The sequence below is a fragment of the Brassica napus genome, chromosome C2 (assembly GCF_020379485.1).
Source record: "Brassica napus cultivar Da-Ae chromosome C2, Da-Ae, whole genome shotgun sequence".
Lineage (NCBI taxonomy): Eukaryota > Viridiplantae > Streptophyta > Magnoliopsida > Brassicales > Brassicaceae > Brassica > Brassica napus.
In genome coordinates, this window is record NC_063445.1 from 52,095,234 (window position 1) to 52,112,909 (window position 17,676).

The 17,676-nt window shown below is 37.4% G+C and overlaps 2 protein-coding genes, 1 non-coding gene and 2 pseudogenes across 3 annotated transcripts; 2 read left to right on the forward strand and 3 right to left on the reverse strand.

Annotated features, from left to right (window-relative positions):
* Positions 1–143: 143 nt before the first annotated feature.
* LOC106378712 lies at positions 144–4,382 on the forward strand (annotated as a pseudogene).
* Positions 4,383–7,068: 2,686 nt separating this feature from the next.
* LOC125582479 lies at positions 7,069–9,413 on the reverse strand. The gene is made up of 2 exons (XM_048749221.1): positions 8,216–9,413; positions 7,069–7,805 (listed from the first exon to the last, which is right to left on the reverse strand). The coding sequence occupies exons 1-2, from the start codon at positions 9,411–9,413 to the stop codon at positions 7,069–7,071; spliced, it is 1,935 nt and encodes a 644-aa protein (XP_048605178.1).
* Positions 9,414–9,958: 545 nt separating this feature from the next.
* TRNAK-UUU lies at positions 9,959–10,031 on the reverse strand. The gene has a single exon. It is a non-coding gene; the product is annotated as a tRNA-Lys (tRNA).
* A 157-nt stretch (positions 10,032–10,188) lies between these two features.
* On the reverse strand, positions 10,189–11,906 carry LOC125581486 (annotated as a pseudogene).
* A 4,217-nt stretch (positions 11,907–16,123) lies between these two features.
* On the forward strand, positions 16,124–16,978 carry LOC125582480. The gene has a single exon (XM_048749222.1). It carries the CDS (start codon positions 16,124–16,126, stop codon positions 16,976–16,978), a length of 855 nt encoding a protein of 284 aa, XP_048605179.1.
* Positions 16,979–17,676: the final 698 nt, after the last annotated feature.

Here is a 17,676-nt window from a genome sequence, read left to right on the forward strand (position 1 = left end):
AGCCCATATGTCCAGGTTTCTTTTGGCAATTCCCGCAAAGTTCAGTGTTTTTTTGGCCGATTTCCCTTTTAAAAACTTACAAAGTATAAAACTTTATTTTTGGTAGCCATATCATATAGCTGTAAAAGAAAAGAAAAGAAAACATGGAGGTAATGATCTTTTGAACCATCATTTGGTCTACTGGTTAATATCGATTTGGCAATACAAGAATGGCATATGTATTCTGCCTTTGAAGAATACAAGCCCAAATTCCCAATCCGCATCCTTTTGTTTTCCACTATTTGTCTTTCCATCTCTTGAACTATTATTGTTACTGAATCTTTGTTGTTGAGATGCAGATACTACCCTGTTTTCATCTTCCTCCTCATCGCTGCTCGAAATATAATTAGCCGGTGCATCTTCTGGTACCGTGAGATTTTGTTATTGAGTTTCTTGTTGATCTGACTGTGTTGTGCACTTTTGCTATGTGTTAACTTATTGTATTGTTCTGTCCAGGTTCGAGGTGCCTTAGAAACTCTTCTTGGCGCTCTAACGCCAATCGATCATGCAAGGGCACAGAAGACTGAAGTCCATGCGGCTCTCATGAATTCCGATTTGCTCTCCCGCGGAGCTGAAAATATCACTCCTCTTTTGAGTTTGCTGGTTAGAGTTTACTCTATATTCTGAGTCTTGGTAAATTTGTATGCGTGCATCATATCATATGGTTTGATCTCCTCGTGGTATGGCAGGCGGAAGAAGATTTTTATGTTCGATATTACACTCTCCAGATTTTGACAGCTCTTCTGATGAACTCTCAAAACAGGTATATATTCTTACAGAGTATTAATTCTGTGCCATCTTTCGATCTTTATGCTGTAGTCTTTTGTTGACGGTCTCTTCAGATTGCAGGAAGCTATTTTGACTACTCCTCGCGGCATAACTCGGCTCATGGATATGCTGATGGATAGGGAGGTAACGGTTAACTATATCTTGGATATTTTCAACGTTGCTATTAGTTTGTTTAAGAGTCTGGTATCTTTTAGCCTTCAGTTAACCTCAAATAAGAGTTTGATAGTGAACTTGGGAAGGGATGAATATTATGTTTCATAAACTTCTTTTTTTGGTGCTTGCCTTGCAGGTAATCCGGAACGAGGCTTTTTTGCTTCTTACGCACTTGACCCGTGAAGCAGAGGTGAGATAACCTGCTTATATCTCTAACTGTTCGTTTTCTGCTGCCTTTAGCTGAAGTAGCCATCGAATCTGATAGATCTCGCTTAATGATTAATTACTTGTAGGAGATCCAAAAAATTGTTGTCTTTGAAGGTGCATTTGAAAAGATTTTAGCGTCATCAAGGAGGAAGGGGGTTCAGATGGCGATGTGGTTGTGCAGGACTGTCTGGAGTTGTTGAAAAATCTTCTTCGCAACAGTTCATCAAACCAGGTTTCAAAAGCTTTGTTTATGTTCTGTATTTTTCTGTTTCATTTACTCTGCACATAGGCTGATATTTGAAATTGTACAGATACTACTAAGGGAGACCATGGGTTTTGAACCAATCATTTCAGTTCTAGATCATCGAGTGCTTCTCTCATTTTGGATTGATTCTACTAGCTGGTGCAACTTTGTTAATAATTGTCCTTCTGAATGAACAAAATCCTTGTAGACTGTTAATCTACTTTGTGCACTGGAGACAATCAATATGCTGACATGGGAGGTGCAGTTACGGACCCTGGAAAAGATTCAAACAAGCTGGCAAATAGAACGGTTTTAGTTCAGGTTTGTGTTACGATGTAAAAATGTTGTGGCTCCCCATTGTTGACCGAATCAAATATGTTACTTATTATATCATATTTGGTCTAATCAACAGAAAAAACTGTTAGACCACCTCCTGATGTTGGGCGTTGAAAGCCAATGGTCGCCTGTTGCTGTTCGGTGCATGGTAAGCAAATCTCCTTTAGTCAAATTCTCGGTCCCTTAGTCCTCCCCTTTCTTGTTATTATTCTAATTTCTTTTCTGATTTGTGCAAACTACAATAATTCGAATAATTCCATTTAACTTCTAGAATTCTTTTGTTGAACCTTGTTTCCAAGTTTATCGTGGAACTAGTGTGTTTATGGTTTTTTATCTAGAGATTTATGTATCATCAAGGCAACTGCTGAGCAGTTGGCTGAAGTCCAAGTTTTCTATAGATGATTCTTTTCTAGTCACAGTAAGCTTAAGTATCTAATGAGTCTTCTACTTTGTGATTCTTTGCTACTAGACATTTAAATGCATTGGAGATCTGGTTGATGGTCATCCCAAGAACCGTGATATCTTGGCTAGCAAAGTTCTTGGTGAAGATCGACAAGCAGAACCTGCACTCAATTCTATTCTCCGGATCATCTTACAGACATCTAGTAGTCAAGAGTTTGTTGCTGCGGATTATGTCTTCAAGACCTTCTGTGAGGTTTGGAACTTTTATGTTATATGTTATTATTTTGATAGTGTAATGTAAGCTTGCAGCTTATTGTTATTATAATTGCATAGTCTAAGTATGTGACGCTCAGAAGTGTTACTTACATTCTCTAAAAACGTTTTCACAAAAATCGGGACGGTCAAGCAATGTTAGCTTCAACTTTAGTACCCGAGATCCTCTAGAAGATGATGTTAACATGTCATTTGGAAGGTGTTGTCTTCTTTTCCTTTCTCCTGCAGCTTTCCACAGTTTTGTTTCTGTTTCATTATCATTGCGCTTTTGACTTAATGCTCTTGTATCAAATCTTACTGGAGTTTAAATTTGTGTCAGTATGTTATTACGAGGCATTTGCTCTGGTGAAACTGATGGTTATCTTGAGGTAAAATTTTTTTTGCCTCTCTGTTGAATGTAATTTGTACGTCTTCAGATCTTAATCCATTTATTTCAAACAGACATGTTGCAGAGCTGCGAGCATTCTTTCTCATGTTGTGAAGGACAACATTCAGTGCAAGAAAAAGGTAATGACTTTAATGCCACCATAACTTTATACATTAGGTTCTGCATTGGCTGACTGTTTCAGAAACTCAACAGGCTTTGAAAATAGTACTCGAATCACATGTGCCTTCCATGGGAACTCCAGAGCCTCTCTTTCAGAGGATTGTCAGCTTCATCTTCTCTTCTTCCTCCGAGGGGCCTCGAGAGGATCATGAACCGTTGACGAGAACAGCCACGCCTAGCGAAGCCGAGATTGAGGATGTTGACGTGGCAGGTGCGATGGATAAGGGGAACGAGGATCACCCGATGCTCATATCGTTGTTTGATCCTAGCTTCACAGGCTTAGTGAAGAGCCTTGAAGGTAGCACTCAAGAAAGGCGGCCCTGGGGGGACTCTATCTTCGGGAGGGATGATCAACTCCGCAAATATCGATCGACCTTGGCTTTTTAGAGAATCCCGCTCCTGAGTCGGAGAAATCACGTCCATCAACGCTGGTCCTTGTTTGGTCATAAGGATAATAGTTCTTAGAGAGAGAATCGTGGACGTGTATAGTCGGCCAAAAAGTGAGGTGGCTGTAGTACCGGCGGATTTGGAGCAGAGGAGTGGCGAAAGTGAGAAAGACTACATCAACCGCTTGAAAGCTTTTATAGAGAAACAGTGCTCGGAGATTCAGGTACATGCTTATTGCTCAACTCGTCTATGCTATATATGGTTAAGTATGTTAACATCAGTTGTTCCTTGAAGAACTTATTGTTGACCACTGTGTTTACCAGAACCTTCTTGCTCGGAATGCTGCTTTGGCAGAAGACGTAGCGAGCTCTAGGAGGAGTGAGCAATCTCAAGGATCATAGCAAAGAGCAAGTACAGTAATGGAGAAAGTTCAGATAGATAGCATCAAGCGAGAACTCCAAGAAACATCTCAGCGTTTAGAGACAATAAACAGAAAAAGCCAAGATGGAGTCTGATGCATCAGAATACAAGAACATAGCTGCGAAACTCGAATCAGACCTAAAGGGCCTGTCGGACGCATACAACAGTCTAGAACAAGCGAACTACCATCTCGAGAAAGAGGTGAGATCCTTGTTAAGGAAGAAGTGAGAAAGGAAGCTCAGAAAGAGAGCGAAGACGAGTTGAACGACTTGTTAGTGTGTTTGGGACAAGAGGAGAGTAAAGTGGAGAAGCTAACGGCGAAGCTGGTAGAGTTAGGAGTTGATGTTGATAAGCTTTTGGAGGATATTGGGGACGAGTCGCAAGCTCAAGGGGAATGTGAAGATGATGATGATGATGACCGGTAAACAAAGTTGTAGAGATCAAAATCTTCTCAGTCACTAGTAATTTATCATCTACTTTCCAACATGTTATATTGTTTTCTTGATTTCTCAGAAGCTTTTTTACTTTTTTTTTTTTTTGAATTGAATGTTAAATTTAATTCAAAAGAAAAAATACCTTTTACAACTTTTCATATCATGTTTTTGAAAATATAAAAATACTAAGGATAAAAAATAAGCTTCTATCCCAACTCTCTTGACTCAAACCACATGATCATACCATCTTCATAGTCTCTATCACCCCTCCTACGGATAACAGTAAACTGATTCCTCATAGCCTTATCCAATCTCTTGATCAAAATTGGTGCGGTAACAGCAGATTCCCCATGTCTCCTCTTATTCCTCTCCCTCCAAAGTGTATGAACTGTTAACTGAAGGGCATATCTCACAGTGAAGAGTTTAGCTTTACCCCAACCCGAGTCAGTTATAAGTCGAGTAATCCTTCCCCAGCAGTCTGTGTAATGATCATACATAACCCCCTTCATGAGAGCTTCCCATACCTGTGAAGAGTATGAGCATTCAAAGAACAGGTGCGTTAGAGTCTCCAAGGGCTCATTGCAGAAACTGCAGGATACATCGCCATTAGTATTCCAGCATTTCATTCTCTCCCCTGTTGCCAATCTTCCACGCATAGCAATCCAAGTGACAAAAGCATATTTAGGTGTCGCATGCTTGAACCAAACAGCTTTATACCAGTCACACAAGATATGATTTTCTCTAATGTTAATCCAAGTTTCCTTTGTAGAGAAACTACTCTTGAATTTACCTTTCCCATTTTTCCACATTGAGACATCATCAGCTTGAGTCCAAGTTCCTTTAAACTTCTCTATCTCCAGCTCAATCCTATTGAGCATAGACACTCTGTGATGCCTTCTTCTATGATTTCTACATTCCTCCACTGTTGCATTAATGGATATACCCATGTCAATATAGCTTCCATCACGCACAATATCCTTCATACACCCCAGCGAGCTCCAAGTTTCATGCCAAAAAGAAGTTCTCCTGCCATTACCCACTTCAACCCTGTAGAATTGTTTTGCTTGCTCTCTGCTTTTCAAAATTTTCCTCCACATCCAAGAGCCATTCTGCGTGCTATCCTTTATCGTCCATATAGACCCTTTTCGAATGAAATAAATTTTTACCCAATTCACCCAAAGCGAATGAGCAGACAGAACTCTCCATACCAGCTTAAGACAACATACTTGATTGACTTCTTTCAAAGGTCTTATCCCCAATCCACCCTCCCGCTTCATCTTACATACATCCTCCCAAGAAACTTTAGCCTTTCTACCATTTAGCTCAGGACCAGACCACAAGAAAGCAGAACATATCCTTTCCACTTCCTTAATACACCCGCTAGGCAATCTGAAAGCAGCCATCCAGAAGTTTGCCAGACTCATGATGACTGAATTTATAAGCTGTAGGCGGCCAGCGAAAGAAAGAAATCGATTCCTCCAAGTACCTATCTTCTTTTTTATCTTCTCGATCAGAGGCAGAAAGTCAGAGACAGTCATATGCTTAGTTAGAAGCGGCAAACCAAGATATCGAACAGGGAGTCTTCCAGTAGCAAAGCTGAATTGCCTGGAAATATCATCTCTTCTCTGATCTGCTCCAGCCATGAACAACACAGATTTCTCTTTGCTGATTTTCAAACCACTCATCCTGTCAAACCTCTCAAACACCGTAAGGATTCCTTCAACTGAACTTCGAGTACCATCAGCAAAGATCATTAAATCATCAGCAAAACATAGATGAGTAAGCTCAAGATTTTTGCACTTCGGGTGATAGCCTATGCTTCCGTTTCGAGCTGCTTCATCCAGTAACTTTGACAGCACATTCATGCATATCACAAACAGATAAGGCGACAGGGAACATCCTTGCCTCAATCCCCTACTACTCTGAAAATATCCCGCAAGTTCACCATTAACTTGTACTGAGAAGGAAGCCGAAGTGATGCATAAAGTTATCCAGCTTATAAACTTTTCAGGAAGACCCATAGCTTTCAAAGTATTGATCAAAAACGGCCACTGGACAGAGTCAAAAGCCTTGGATATATCTATCTGCATAGCGCATCTAGCAGAAACATCCTCTTTGTGATAATCCTTTACCAATTCCGTGGCAAGAAGGACATTCTCCATCAGTAAACGCTCTTTTATGAATGCAGACTGGTTAAGAGAAATGCATTTAGGCAGTATACTCTTCAATCGGTTAGCAATGATCTTCGAAATTACCTTATATAATACGTTGCAGCAAGAGATAGGCCTGTAGTCTTTCATCATTCTCGCCTCTTCTTTCTTGGGTATGAGAGCCAATATTGTGGAGTTTAAACCCTTAGGTAAAAAACCCTTCACAAAAAATGACTGAACTGCCTTAGTAACATCCTCTCCAATCACTGCCATTGATTCTCTAAAGAATTCCATAGTGAAACCATCCGGCCCTGGTGATTTATAACCAGGCATACCAAACAGAACATCCTTAACCTCCTCTCTTGTAACTTCCCTCTGCAGCTTCACACAATCTGCCTCACTACACTGGAAAACCAGTAGCTCCTTCAAAAAATCAACCGACGCACCGTCAAAATCCATTAGCTTCATCGTCATAAACTCAGCAAAAAACTTTTCAGTTTCAGTCTTGATCTCCTCATCAGTCATAGCGATAGTTCCATCAGCACGAAGAATTTCATGAATGGCATTTTGTACTTCTCTAATCATGACTGAGCTATGGAAGAACTTATTATTACCATCTCCCACATCCAACCAATGAACCTTTGATCTTTGCTTCAGAAAATCCTCTTCAATATCAGCCAATCTCTGTCATTTCTCCTCCGCAACTCCTTCAACTCTGATATTCTCCGCACTGGGGTTCTCCATTGTTATCTGCTGTTTCATACAAAGCTCCTTGAAAGCTTCCTTCGTTCGTCTTGGCAAATCCCCCAACTTTCTTTTACTTAGCTCCCGTAATGGTTGCTTTAACGCCTTCAGTCTTTTAGTTAACATGAACATAGCTGATGTAGAAACATATAAATCTTCATATTCCTTCCAATTATCCTCCATAAGTGGAATGAATTCTGGCATACGCGCTATTGCATTTGTGAACTTGAAAGGTTTACGCTTTGGAGCTTCTACCCTCTTTAGATGAATGCGACAGCGCAAGTGATCCGAGCAACCCCCCGATTCAAAAACACAGTAAGCTCCCGAGTTGTTAATCCAATCCTCATTCACAAGAACTCTATCCAGCTTCTTGCATATCACACCCTCTTCCCTTTTATTACACCAAGTATATCTTGGCCCTTGATACCCCATATCCGTAAGCTGACACATATTTACTACCTCTTGAAAATCCCTCATACCCAATGGTATTCTTGGCGAGTCTGCAAATCCCGAATGCTCTTCCCCCTCTAAAATCTCATTATAATCTCCCATCAGAATCCACTTCCTGTTTCTGAACATTTGTGCCTCTCCATGACTCCTTAAATCATTCCATAAATCTTTTCTTTCCTCCATACTGTTGAGAGCATAGATAAAAGAACAGAAAAACTCACCCTTCTCCCCTGGTAATAACACAGAAAAAGTAATAATCTGTGCACTTTTAAACACCGGAGTCATTCGAACCTCTTGCTTCCACACAACCCACAGTCTCCCCAATCTGTTAAACTCATAGTTTGCCATAAAATTCCAATCTTTAAAAACATTCTCCACAATCCTTCCCGCCTTGCTCTCCCTCACTCTTGTTTCAATAAGACAACCAAAAAGAAATGAGTACTCCCTTAACCAGCTTTTCACCACCTCTTGCTTAGTTGGCTTATTGAAACCCCTTATATTCCAGAAAAAACCTGTCATATATGGTTTTTCCGAGAACCCCTTCTCATATCTTTCATATGATCTGAAGCCTCTGGAATTACCACCCTATGATTTGTCTTCGACAGTCTCGGTAAGATCTGTCTTGCTCTGCCCTTCTTACTTGCCTCCACACTATCCTCAATCCTACTTTGAAATATATCCTCCTCTTCTTCAGTTCCTACTTCTTCACTTTCCTCTATATCCTCTGTTGCTATTGCTTCACCCTTCTCATTCGTATTACTCAACGCCGCAAATCGAAAAGGTGTAGCAATACTCTCTTGATCATATTTTAGACTCTGCGGTTTTGGAGTCCTCCTAACCTCTCCAGAAACTTTTTTCCATTCATTAATCTCCCCATCTTCTAGAATAGATTCTTTACTCGTTCCTTCCACCAAGCTCGTCCTCTCTTTACTACCACCACTCAAACTCATCACCTCATCATGTCCTCTCTTATCTTTCTCCAAAGCAATCTGTACTATCTCTGTATCAACATTCCCCTTCATCACAGTAGCAGCAACTGGAGTTTTTGGACTTTTTAGCTCCTCACCCATTACCATCTTCTTTACTTTGCAAAAAGTCTCATAATGACCCCATTTGCCGCAGTTTATACACCGAGGAGGCAGCCCTGGATACGCAAAATCAACCTCTACCTTCTCACCTTGAATTATGAAATCAATCCTTTTAGGCAACTCCTTTAACAAGTCTGCCTTAACTAATATCTTTGCAACCTCAAAGTTAGTACAGGCAAGCGTTTCTGGATGCAAGTGATCAGGGATTCCCACTGCACTTGTCATGAAACTCAAACCCTTCCAAGAGTACATGTTGAGTGGCACATTCGTCAGATGAACCCATAATGGAATCAAGCTTTCATTTGGATCAGCAACATCAGGTGACCATCTCGCAACAACCATCTGCACTCCCGCTACATTCCACATTCCTCTCCGCAAGACCTTCTCCTTTATCCTCCCATTTGTGATTCTAATCCTCATTGTTCTCTCATCCATTTCAATCACATCCAACTTCTGCGATTTCTCCCCATAAGCCCAGATTTTATTGACAATCATGTGGACTTTCGCGATGTGAGGCGCTGTGTCCAGGAACCTCGCAATCACAAAATCCTCCCAGAGTGGATTAGGCTGCTCCATAATCTCCGCAGGGACCTCAACCGAGTGCTTCCCTTCCTTCACCGAAATGTCTATTTCATATTTCTTCAAAACTTGTTTCTCTTGTGCTACCGATACCCAGGATTTCCCCCCTAGACGAATCACAGGAGGAGGATCTGCCGGAACCTCCTTCGGATCCATCTCAGCTTCCGCCATGGACGACAGAGATCGTAGATCGCGTTTCGCCTTCGATTCTCGTCGAAAGAGGTAATTTTAATGAACCGGAGTTGCTGCATCATATACATCTTTCAAGTTTCAACTAGTGATCTATTTGTTAAGGTGTTGTTTCATTATGTCGTATATATACTCTATATGAATAAAATGAAATGAAATTTTACTGTACGTATAGTAGTTGTGGAAGGAGAGAAACTTTCGATTCGATTATATTTCTCCATCTCCAAAACATATTCTCACTTGGTACTTGGTTAGAGAGTGAGAGAGAGAGATTCTCCGCAGCAAGCTCACTTGGCTAGTTGTGGATTTTTTTCTCTTGATCTTTGACTTATGATACTAACCCATTACTAAGAACAAGTAGGAGTAGACAAAAGCATTATCACCTTAAACTTTCACCGTCACTTCAAGTTTTGCAGCATCATAAATATATATTTTAAAGTGTCACTGGGTTGTACCGAACCTAATATCTGTGGATTCATAAGTGCATTTTTTTACCATTGAGCCACAGTTTATTAAATAAGATCGATCGCCGTCTGTTGGGCAACGAACCCACGGCCACGGGATTAAAAGTCACGCGCTCTACCACTGAGCTAAGACGGCATCTTTTTTTACTTCAAGATATAGACAAGATGAATGAATGAAAGAAGAATCAGATTTGGTTTCTCACTCTTAATTCTTCATAGTCATCTTTGATCATTTTACCAGTATTTTCAGATAACGGGGGAATTGATTCAAGGTGCAATGCAGAAGATTCAGATGAAGCTTTACCCTCCAAATCTAGAGTAAAACAAACAAGCATTTTTAATTGTTATTGTGTGTGTATTTTGAGAAATTGCAAACAAAAATAGCAGTTTTCTGAAGTGAAAGTCAAAATCAACAACACGCAAGGAGGGAGGATCAGTCACGTATCAAAAGCCTCAAGTCGTTAGAATCCTCTTCTTGTTGGAATCTTGTGTGAGCTTTTTGAAGGAGTTTGAGAACATTAGACAATGCTCCATTGCTTCGACACTCGTCGCTCTTCTTCTCTGCGTAAGAATAAGATTCTTCTTCCGAATTATTATTCGTCATCTGGTATCTGAAATAAATGTAGTGTGAGACCTGCAACAAGTTTGGCTTGTGTTGAGGCCAAGCACTAGGATTATCATCAACAATAACCACTCTTCGTTGATCAGCAGAGATACGATCAAGGGTCTTCTTATGAGGGGATTTCTCTCTGGTTATGACTCTATTTCCAAAATATCTTTTACCAGGATCAATAACACTCAATACATACCGCGCGTACCCTTGAATCAGGTTCTTGCATTATATATTTTTCTTTATCAGAAAGCTGTGAAACAGGGACATAGTGGAGAAGCGTCTGATCCAAGTCAAGCACTAGGTGTAATTTCATCTTCTTCTTCTTCTCCATCTTCTTCTTCTTCTTCTTCTTCTTTTCTTCCTTGTTGAGACACGAGAGTTTGTTTCTTCCTTTGGTTTTATCCAATAAACTAAAGAATAATTGCTTTATAAACGACCCCATAGCTTCTGTTGGCGTTGTAAGGAGAAGACGAAAACAACTACGGTAAGTGTCTGAATCAACCACAACCGAAAGACTGAAATAGAAAAACAATAAACCTAGTTTTTTTTATGGGAAGCAACAACGAGCGAATGAATGAATAATCGGTGATAGTGATTAATGATCCTTTGTATTTATAATGGAGCCTTGGAGTTGGGTAAGGAAAAAAAAAAGGAAAAATTTCAAAGTGATTTTCCTTTTCTCTAATCACTACGTGCGTGTTAAGTTTTAACGCCTAATTCTAGTTTTTATGATTAATTGACTACCAGGTGTTTTGTCCGCGCATGCAGACATAATCATCTTACGAATACTTATTATTTTATGTCTTATTAATCTAAAAATCGTCATTATAAACTCTAATTGGTGAATATGTTGAAGAAATGAATTTATAGTAAATTTTTTGTTCCTCAAAATGTATACCAATTATGTTAAAATTTTAGTCAAATTATTGAAAGGTAGATCCCACTTTTTTTCTTTTAAATTTCCCATAGAGGAATGAATTTATAATAAAAAAAATTCTCTATGCAATTTTGATAAGGAACAAATTGAATAAAAATCATATTTTTTCTCAACTCCTCAAAAGAAATTTTATTTTTTATTTTGTTCATTTTTATTCTTCTTCTAGTGGTCACCAAACGAAGCTATAATGTTTCACGGACTAAACTGGTTTAAAGTAAAAGCAAGAAAATTTGTTTTGAACTCAGTCACAAGTTAAGTTATTATTCACAAGTTAAGTTATTATTTATGATTTTAAGTAGTTAAATAAAACATCAAATTATTCATATATGTCAAAAATCGTTCATCAAACTATGTACTTATTACTGTGTTAAAAGTTTTAAAACACTCATATTTTATAAATAGTTTAGAAAATATCTTTATATAAATATTTTTGTTTGACTAATATTTAATTATAAACTGTTTTATATCTTAGTTTTTTAACTTTATAATAAAAAAATATTGTTTTCGGATAACAACATAATATATATAAGGATTCTCTTAATTTTTAAATATATTTTCACAATTTTATTATATTAGTTTATAATTAATTATTTAATATAACATATAAATTTAATATTATTAAAATAAAATGCGTGTTTTATTATATATTAAATTCATTACGAGTTTTGTAAAAATTAATAAATACTCGGTTAAGAACTAATAATAAATCAATGACTTATATAAAAGCTTAAAACTTAATAAAATATGAAAAATAAGAATTTTAATATAACATATAGATATTTTTTTTTTTTTTTGTCAACATATTTTCATTAAGACCCATAATGGGTATAGTTTGGTTTAGGTACAAGATGGTTAGGAACAAACCACAAGCAACGTAAAAGATAAGATTGAGACAAAATAAGTGGAGTCCACGTGTTGCAAAAACTGTGGCTTGCAAAGGACTCTAGAAGTCTCCACCTGTTTCAAACTCGCCGTTCCAATCAGATCGTGTTACAGTGCTTTTTCGGTGATGCAGATTATAGTTTAACTCTTGCCGTGAAGCTCCAGAGATTCCTTCTACCAAACATGTACCGAATTAATCTCTTCGCAGTTGATAACCGAAAGAAACCGAAAGGCGGAAGCTTTCTCCGGTATAGTAGTCCTCCGTTGATTGGTGAACAAGTACTCTCCGGAAACCTCATCAAACTCGACGAAAAGCTCCGAATCACCATACTCTACCCCCATCAACAGCATCATCTCGACCATTCACTCAAGGAGAACCTATGCTTCAAAGTAAATCTTTATGACAAAGAAAGGATTTACACACGCATGAGAGATGGAACAAGCAGCCAAAAAGAAAGGGCGCCTTCGATCTTTCGGACATAAGCTTTAAAACCTAGCAAAGAGATTAACAGGTTTTACAAAAAGAAAACAACGAAAAGATAAATCCGATTTTACAGAAATGATAATCGGACACAGCCAAAAGAGACACCGACACTAAGCCGGAGATAACAAAAGCAAAAAACAGAGATGGCGACCGACGGCAATATGGCCGCCGGCCACCGGATCGCAAGTTCGATTTGTAAACTCTAGAGAGAAGTTGGAGCTAAAAGAGAAAGAGAGAGAATATATAACATATAGATTTGAATATTATTAAATCAAAATTCCTTTTTAATTATATATAAAATTCATTACGGTTTTTTTTTAAAATTAATAAATTAGTAATTTAGCTAAAAATTATTAATAAATTAATGACTAAACTAAAACCTAATAAAAACATGACAAATAAACAAAATTAACTAAAATCATGAAAAACATGACAAATAAGCAAAATCAAAATAATTATATATCTAATTAGGGGAGGTCCGCGCTACGCGCAGGATTTGATTGATCATTATGTCATGGTATGTGAGCATATATTGCATGATGTTTATGGTTGTATCAATAAGATATCCAAGAGCAGCTGTAGAGAATTTGATCTTAATGGATATATTGGTTTGATTCGTATTCCGGCGATTTATATTAATGGTGAGATTTCTCTCTGCAAATCTGGTGGTTCTGTTCAGAGTCGGTCCTATAGTTATTGAGACCAGAAGCAAAAATAAAATTTTGGGCTCTTAACTAATGTATTAAAAAAGGAAAGAAAATTAGTGAGGAGAAGAAGCATCGAACACATAAACTGACACCTATTAAAAAACATTCTACCACTAGACTAGCAAGAGTTTTGTCAATTTTGTGGTCGGTATTACTTATAAAAATATTAGGGCCGCAAGCTGTTGCTTCATTTGCTTGGCCTCAGGGCCGGCACTGGTTCTGTTTTGGAGTCAAATAAAAAAAAAACATAATTTGGTTCCAGGTCCATGTTTAATAGAATAGAGGTGAAGTAGATTTCATGTTCTATCTTGATGTATTTATGTGGTCAGGTACATCTGGGTTTTACGTGAAGTCATGTTCTCTTCTTCAAACATATATCTATTATGATGTAGACAAATTTTATTTATTGAAAGTGTTATTTGTATTTATGAATAAGTAACATTGTATGGATATTATGAGATGAATACATAGGAGTGTTATTCATTGAAAGTGTTATTTGTATTTATGAATAAGAAACATTGTATGGGATATGATAAGATGAATATATATCAGTTAAACCTACTTGTGGCATATTTCTTTTTAAGTAGTGTAATAGAATTTATTTTATAACGAAGATGACTGGTTAAAATTTGAAGATGAAAACACTTAGCGCACATAAATTTATTTTTGTTTAACATTTTAGTTATATCTTATATTAATTTGTATCATTATTGTGTGTTTTTCTTAATTTTTTTTTATTGCTTTATGTTAGAAACATGTTTACTATAAAAATAATTCATCTCCGGTCTCTTTACTGTAGACTAAACTTTCTAATATAATTGTTGAAATAATCCGAATAAAGGATATTCTGATTTCATTTTGGCAATATTGATCATTTAACCTTTTTGCTTTATTTTAAATATTTTTAGTTTTGCTTCTATTCTAACTTTTGTATGTTGTCTTTTGTTCGGATGGTGCAAGTACGTACCAAATCAGTATGTCAATATTTCTTATGTTTTTCGTTACGCAGCAACTACTCCACAAAGTCAGAAAAGAGTATACTCTCTTAGTTTCATTTTAATTGTCAATTTGACCTTTTTACTGAGATTAATAAAATTGTGTAATAGATTAGTATATTTTTATTTAATGTATGATTCATTAAATAAAAATTATTTAAAAAAACTTATTGGTTATCCAAAAACGTAAAACATAAATTTAATGTACAAAATTACATTGAAATTATAGAATGATATTTACTTAAAAAAAAATAAAAATTTAAAGTGATATTTATTATGAAACAGATAAAGTATAAAATTGGATGTATATGAAACAAATGATTTTTCTTGGAATCTACTCCAAAAGATTAGTTTTCTTTAAAACTATTGATTACATAGTGAATTTTCATTACGAATAGGTGCAGATATTATAATTAAAAAACAATCATTGGACTAAAAATATATGAACGCTCCAAAATCTTATGTTAAAAAAAACAGTCTAAATCACTTCACAAATTGTATGTTCTTTTTTTTTTTTCACCCGACAAATTGTATGCTCTCTTTGTATTGAGAACCTTTGTGGATAGGAAGAAGACAGTAAACCATATCATAAGCGTCCACGTGGCAAAACATATAACCTATTTCAGATTTAGGTGTTTAGAAGAAAAAATACTCCTTGTGTCACCGTAAAAATAGATTACATATTTTATAGTTATATTATTTAAATTCATAAATTATGGATTCAACTAAAAACTATTAATAAATTAATGACTCAGCTTAAACATAAGTAAAACATGACAAATAAGCAAAATTACTTAAAATCATGGAAATTATGACAAATAAGCTAAATCACTTCATAAATAATAATATAGATTATATCCTTTCGATTAAAGCCAACAAGCTTCTATGGAAATAGTACTTGAATCACATGTGCCTTCCATGGGAACTCCGAAGCCTCTCTTTCAGAGGATTGTCAGATACCTAGCAGTCAGAGCCGGACTTGAGAGCATCCCTATGAAACATTTGTATGTAAAACAATTCCATTTATTTACATACATATATATTCATGTATTTATATATAAACTTATATGATTTGTTGCCTCACTTAAAGCTATATGTATTCAGCTTCCGCAGTAGATTGTGCTATTTAATAGAGAACACAGTTTAAATTACACTTTTGGTTAAGTTTCCTTTTGCTTAATCATTGGTTAAGTCATCGGTTTAGCTTCCTTTTACTAAACCGTATACAATGTATGTATAAATACTCTGCTTGTACGTACATTGTTAATCTGAGAAAGTATTTTTTCATTCTGTTACAACTTTCTTGATATGGTATCAGAGCACATACTAAGCCTCCGCATTTGATTATTGATCTTCGTCTTCATCAAATCGATTCAAGGATGAGCGTTTCGATTCGTCAGCTAACGATTGACCTATGTCTCCGTTTTGTCCTCGATTTGATTGAACTGGTATCGCGAATCTCTCTCGTCTTCTTGATTCTGTTGTTCGCTGAATCATACTGAGCTTGTGATTGCGTTTTGCGGTTGTTTCTTGCTGATTTCACTTCGTTTCGAGTTATTGTTGCTTCTGATTGTTGATCTTGCCGACTGCTTTCAACATATCTTAATTCAATGAGCTCCCCGGGTCAGCAACAACCAGCTCCGGATCCAGCTCGTCCTCTCACGGATCTATACGAAAACCCGTACTACCTTCATTCGTCTGATCACGCTGGCTTGGTTTTGGTTACCGATCGTTTATCATCAGGCTCGAAATTTCATTCTTGGCGTCGATCTGTGAGGATGGCGTTGAATGTTCGCAACAAGCTAGGGGTCATTGATGGAACGATTCTGAGGCCTCCTCCTGCTCATCATGATTATGGTTCTTGGTCGAGATGTAACGATATGGTGGCGACCTGGCTTATGAATTCCGTTTCTAAGAAGATTGGTCAAAGCTTATTGTTCATGTCGACGGCTGAAACCATTTGGAAGAACTTGTTGGCTCGTTTTAAGCAAGATGATGCTCCTCGGGTGTATGAGATTGAGCAGCGTCTGAGTTCAATTCAACAAGGATCAATGGACATCAATACATACTATACCGAGCTTGTTACTTTGTGGGAGGAGTATAGGAACTATGTGGAGATTCCGGTATGTACTTGTGGTCGTTATGAGTGCAATGCCGCTTCTTTATGGGAGAAGATGCATCAGAAGAGCCGCGTTACGAAGTTTCTTATGGGATTGAATGAAGCATATGAGTCTACACGGCGTCACATCCTTATGTTGAAGCCCATTCCTGACATTGAAGATGTCTTTAATATGGTGGCTCAGGATGAGAGACAAAAGACTATCAAGCCTTCTACAAGACTGGATACAATTGCTTTTCAAAACTCTGGTCCTATAGACTCTGCTGCTATTAACCTTCCAAAGTCTAGCTTCTATAACGGTCTTACTGACAATGCAGCTTATGCAGCGGCTTATCAAGGCAATTGATACCCTCCAAAGCCTGTTTGTACTCATTGTGGACGTAATGGTCACACAGTTCATAAGTGTTATAAAATTCACGGCTATCCTCCAGGACATAAGTTGCATCAGCGGTCTTCACCGTCTAACTCCCGTGGCCAGCAATAACAGTCTACGCCTAAGTCTCAGTTCCCACAACAGAGATCAATTTCAACAAACTCAGACTGCTAATGCTGTTGCAGCTCCTTCTCTGAATCTTAACCAGTTCACAACGGATCAAGTTTAGAGTTTGTTGAATCAGTTGATTGCTCAAACAAGAATCAATGACAAGCAGCCTTCATCTCAACAACCAACATGCACTATTACTGAACATGGTTTCATGGCCTCTACTTCTACTGCTGGTGAGGTTTCGATTGTGTTTCCTTCTACTAACCTTCGTTTTGAAAACCATATTTTTACATTTCAACATCATTGCCTTTCCACTCTTTATTCAATATTACCCTATGGATGTTGGATTGTCGACAGTGGTGCTACAAGCCACGTATGCTCTGACTTGAGTTTGTTTAGTGAAGTTTGCCCTGTTTCAGGTGTGACAGTCTCTCTACCTAATGGCACTAGTGTACCTATCAGTCACACGGGAACAGTGCATATTTCAGAACACCTTGTTTTACAAAATGTCTTACATGTTGATAGTTTCAAGTTCAACTTGTTGAGTGTTAGTTCCTTAT

Coding starts and splice junctions, on each gene's coding strand:
- LOC125582479 (XM_048749221.1), bottom strand. CDS start 9,413: ATGGCGGAAGCTGAGATGGATCCGAAGGAGGTTCCGGCAGATCCTCCT. Junction 7,806..8,215: donor TGAGGATAGTGTGGAGGCAA/GTAAGAAGGGCA, acceptor TGTTATTACCAG/GGGAGAAGGGTGAGTTTTTC.
- LOC125582480 (XM_048749222.1), top strand. CDS start 16,124: ATGAGCTCCCCGGGTCAGCAACAACCAGCTCCGGATCCAGCTCGTCCT.